At 39.6% G+C, this 5,476-nt stretch overlaps 1 protein-coding gene across 1 annotated transcript in view; it reads right to left on the reverse strand.

Moving 5' to 3' along the window:
* Positions 1 to 5,065, reverse strand: part of LOC104943965 (methionine synthase reductase-like) — an 11,390-nt gene extending 6,325 nt beyond the window's left edge. Inside the window, exon 1 of the mRNA XM_010769433.1 lies at positions 4,977 to 5,065. Coding sequence (XP_010767735.1) covers positions 4,977 to 5,065 — 89 coding nt within the window. The remainder of the gene's footprint in view (positions 1 to 4,976) is intronic.
* Positions 5,066 to 5,476: the final 411 nt, after the last annotated feature.

Genomic DNA, 5,476 nt, shown 5'->3' on the forward strand with positions numbered 1-5,476 from the left:
AGGTGAGGGGAGCGTGCTCAACAGCAGGCTTGTTAAGATCTTTGAAGCTATACACACCGAATAAACAACGAGCACGCACCAGCTACGAGCACACTCACACACACACCACACACACACACACACACAATAACACGCCGGCAACTCCCGGGACTCATTGGGTGAAGGTCCTCGCCTCAAGGGGTCTGTGGTTTTGCAGCAACCCCACCACACACACACACACACACACACACACACACACACACACACACACACACACACACACACACACACACACAACACAACACACACACACACACACACACACACACACACACAACACCACACAACACACACACAACATACACACACACACACACACACCACACACACACACACACCCCCACACACACACCACACACACACACACACAACACACACACCTGTGAAGCAGACCGAAGAAATGTTGCTTCTCCACAAATGTCCCGTACCATCTAATGGCAGCGAAAATATATTAGGTATTAAGACACTGATATAATCGATCTCCAAAACACTGAAATTGGTTTTTAATTAACGTATAAAAATATACATAATACAGTATAGCAATTATCCACGCTCTTAAATAATTCCTGTTTCTTCTTTCATGTACAGTTAAGGTTTCTCTCTCCGCCTTTCCGCACTAAAATTCCATATTATAAATCTGTAATAAAAGTTTCTTTACTCATATTTGTATGCAGGTAGTGAGTTCTGTATACTCGGACAGTTTTCCTGAAATAAAACGGAAAAACTGGCCAAATATCACTTTTCTTACAGTTTCAGAATATAACCAATACAGAGCCCGACTGTGTAACTTTTGATTGTTGGTGTAAAATCTCATTATTTTGACCAAAATATACTTTTTTCTTTAGATGTTACACATACGCTGGTCTGTTCATATACTATGAGAGTTGTTTCTGCAAATAACTTGTGGGAAATTGAAGGACATTGCATATTAACAGTCGATTTTATGCTAACAGTATCTCAAATATATCAATATCCACACTACAGTCTAACCTTTGACTGATGATGTAGTCAACTGTGTGATTACAACGTCTGTGTGAACTGGAGAGAAGTCGCATGAATAACAAAAAGAGAAAGATGGTTCAGTTTGGTTTCATTATAACCATCAGATAGATAATGGTGTGAGGAGAAACTGGAGGAAGAGAGAGGACGGTTGACTCGTTATAAAAACAGCAGAGTGTTTGAGAGTGTAAACCTGCTGACTTCTGTGTGAGTCTACATACACACACACACCACACACACACACACACACACACACACACACACACACACACACACACACACACACACACACACACACACACACACACACACACACACACACACACACACACACACACACACACAGCCTGGGGCAACATCCCAGACCTTATCGTGAACCCAGCAGGTCTTCAGTGATGTTTCCACAGCAAGAAAACACTGGCCGTGAAGAGGCAGAGGAACGGGAGGGAGAGGGGGAGAAAGGGAGAAGTTTGGTGTGACACCAAGGCAGATTGGGAGGGAGGGAGGAATAGAGAGAAAGGGAGAGGGGGAAGCAGTTTGATATGACACCCAGGCAGATTGGGAGGGAGGGAGAGGGGGAAGCAGTTTGGTGTGACACCCAGGCAGATTGGGAGGGAGCGAGTAATAGAGAGAAAGGGAGAGGGGGAAGCAGTTTGATGTGACACCCAGGCAGATTGGGAGGGAGAGGGGGAAGCAGTTTGATGTGACACCCAGGCAGATTGGGAGGGAGAGGGGGAAGCAGTTTGATGTGACACCCAGGCAGATTGGCATCATCCTCTCAGGACAATAAGTGCAGCTGATTGAGAAGCCTCGTTTCTTTTTGGATGGAAATTAGGAACACGATAAAAGAGCTGGTCACATCCATTTATACTTTTTTGAGGTACTTCAGGAAACACAAAGTTCTTCATAAGCAAAAACTACTTATAATACTTACCCACCCTGTCCCAGGTAATCAACAGAGTAACTCAAAGCTGCTTCTACTCCAATACCATGGGTTATTCATCTAAAAAAATCTAATACATGATGATGTTCTTTTATTATTATATTAATATGCCTGAAAGTAAAAACACTGTATTGGCTTTCACCTTTAAAAGCTGCAAAATTCAACAGATTTACACACTTACTAAAATACAGTGATATAATTCATGTTATTTCAAAAACAGAAATTCTCCATGAGTACTTTATAGTACTTTCATATATTTTGATGCTGATACTCTCGTACTTCTACTGAAGAAATATGTTGTCATGCCAGACTTTTACTTGTAACGGAGTATTTCTACACTGTGGTGTTAACACTGTTACCTTTTGTTAAAGTACTTCTTCCACCTCTGGTCACATCCTGTCTCCATATTTTTAAGCAGAGGTGGAAAAAGTACTCAGATATCTTCAACAAAGTAAAAGTACAAATAACGAGGTCTCAAAATACTTCATAACAAGTAAAAGTCCTGAATTACTCCTGAAATATATACATTAAGTACGGAGGTTTTATCAGCTCCATGTACTCAGTATCAAAAGGAGAAGTAGTCTTTTCACAGTATTATATTCGTATAGAATAGTATACATGGGAGAGCATTGTGAAGATGTGGTTTGTAATTGTGGGGGCATTTATAAATACTTTTTAGATTCTATGGTTGTTTTTATGTATTAGTAGTACAGTACTCCATCACATCATATACGCCTATTAAATGTTTTTACAAGTAAAAGGTAACTATGAGTGGTAAATGAATGTTTTGGAATAAAACAATTCTATATTTCAGGGTTCATACACTTTTTCACCAATGATTTTCAATGACTTCTCCAGGACCTTTACCTAATTTTCCATGACCAAAAAAAGTACTCTTTCTCAGCGGTACCACTGAAAATGGTTTACCCTAAACCATGGAACAGGAAAATAAGATCTGCATATGAAACATGTTGTGCCTATCTAAAACAAATCCAATAATAGGCTTACTAGCTTCTTCACGCAAAAGCAACTAAAATCTCTCACCAGCAAAACACCTCGTCAGTTAAAAGCCATTTTACGTTTCATTACTATACCATACAGTATGTATTATCATTAGAGTATTACTATTTTGGTGATTAGATCAAATATAAATTCTATTTGATGCAACTTTAGTTACATTTCCATAACTTTTCCAGGGCCTGGAATTAGCATTTTGAATTTCCATGACTTTTCCAGGTTTTTAATGACCGTAAGAACCCTGATATTTGCTTCTGAAACGATGTCTAAATAGGTATGGTACTTGAGTAAATGTACTTCCCACTTCTGTTAATAATCCTAAAAAGCCAGCCATGCTCTATTTATGTAAGTTCAAATATTCAAAAACTCTACTAACTGAACTTTTCTTTTTAAGATATGGCATGTTGAATAAAAGTGCTGAAAGTATGCTAAGCAGGGGCAAAGCCACACGTCCTTTTAGAGATGAATGCAGGCAGGAGACTCAGCTGCAGGTATGTTGTTATTATTCTGCTAACCTATTCAAATTGAGAACAACTCTTTGCGGGTGGCTCATAAAACACAGACTAATCGCTTTGGTCAACACAGTGGGGGGGGGTTCATCAGAGAAGCCCACACTGTGAACAAGCAGCCACGACTACCTGGCTGTGAGTCGGTGTTTAACCAAAGGATAGAGGAAGCAAAGGGGGGCAAACAGCGTCCTCTGTGATCTATTCTTGTGTGATTAAGGATGCTAATCCATGCGCACTGTTTAATCCTGCAGAATAACTCACTGCAGCTTCTTTTAATACACGCTGATACAGGAAAGAGACGATCAATGAGTGTGAAGCCAAAACACACTGATAAAAAGCAAGGAGGTTTACAAAGCAAGCGTTCAATGCAAGAAAGGAGGTGTAGTATTAGCACAGTTTAGTTGGAAACAACTTGCTTTAGACAGCATTTTTCTGCACAGATAAGAGAATATAATAAAGACAAATCAGGGATGGTGGTTCAATGTATTTGATCAATTCTCCATCTAGTTCTGAATCTGGTTGTCAAATCTATTTAGCTTTCAACATAAAGATGGATTGGTTTCTCTTCTAATTTAATGTCAAAATATGTGAAAAAAACACAAAGACATTGCACTTAACGTAAGGGTCCTGGGAATATGTAATAAAAATTGTATAAATTATTACAGTAATAAGAAAAATGTGACTTTGGATAAATAAATAATATAAGTGATTTTAAAAAAAATGACTTCTTTAAAGCTGTTTCTGTACATTGACAGTTTTAATTACTCTACTAATACAGTTTAGACTTTTTTAAATTGTTCTAAAAGCAAATACAAATACTTTAAAATTGGGGGTTTTAACAGATCTTTTGGGGGCCAGAATAACACTTTGTGAACACAACATGGCACGTTTGTTAGCATGCAGTACATTTGTTAACCATGTAGCCATATGGAGCAGCATTAGCTTAACGAGCCTTCATTTGGAGAGAGAGGACAAATGTGTAATATTCCCCAATCATTCTAGATCCATGAGTGAAGTGTGATTATATAGAGTCACATTAGAGATGATACACAATGCTGTATTCCTGTTCAGTCTCACTCTGATGTGAGAGGATGTGGCCTTCACTGACCCAACTCTGCATGTCTGTTTCCTTTGTTTACCTTTTATTATACGTCCTTGCACAATGCTAATGTGTGCAGCTGAGGAAAGAACACCCACATCATGCATCTAGACATTTTGCAGGTCACACATTTCAATATGGATTAACTAGAGGCAAGATGCAGAAGTGCAAAGTACATCTGACTCACAAAAGGTAAGGGAAAGTATGCATAGAATATGAAAATATATGAGTATAACCACATGTAAATCCTTAACATAGTCTCTGTTAAACACATAGAAGACTACAAATACAATTTAACAGTGTAAAAGGCAATCATAGTATAAGACTATATGTTTTAAATGATTATATGGTCATTTGACACGACACTCACCTGAACAGGTAGTCTCTGTCTCTGTGGCGACACCCGAAGAACAGCCATGTCTCTCCAAACATGGCGTCAGGGTTCTCCTTCCTCTCCATCTCCCTGAAAGTCAAACAGCGGATGTTAGCGGTCAATCAATAGCAGCAGACAAGCGCAGCAGATGGAGGAGAGCGAGTCCTTCCTGCTGCAGAGGTTAAAGAAGAGTAGTGACACCATTAAGCACCGTCTGCAGTGACAGAACACAAAGTGCCACCATTACCTAATGCCCGCTGCAGCGAGGACATTATACGTATTATTACATTCCACCCAAACAGAAGGATACGTCCCATCAAGATGAACTGCAATCAAGCTCCAACTAAAAAAAACTGCTTCTGCAAAAAAGTGATTCCCTCTGCTCTGGCGGTTTGGGAGTTTGGCAAAGCTCCCAGAATCCTTTGCAGGCGATGGCACAAAGCGGCTCTGAAGATATCTTCACCGCACACCTGCTGTAAAGGTGACAGCTCCCCCCC

This window comes from Notothenia coriiceps, unplaced genomic scaffold (genome assembly GCF_000735185.1).
Source record: "Notothenia coriiceps isolate Sejong01 unplaced genomic scaffold, NC01 NC01_scaffold00007274, whole genome shotgun sequence".
Classification (NCBI taxonomy): Eukaryota; Metazoa; Chordata; class Actinopteri; order Perciformes; family Nototheniidae; genus Notothenia; species Notothenia coriiceps.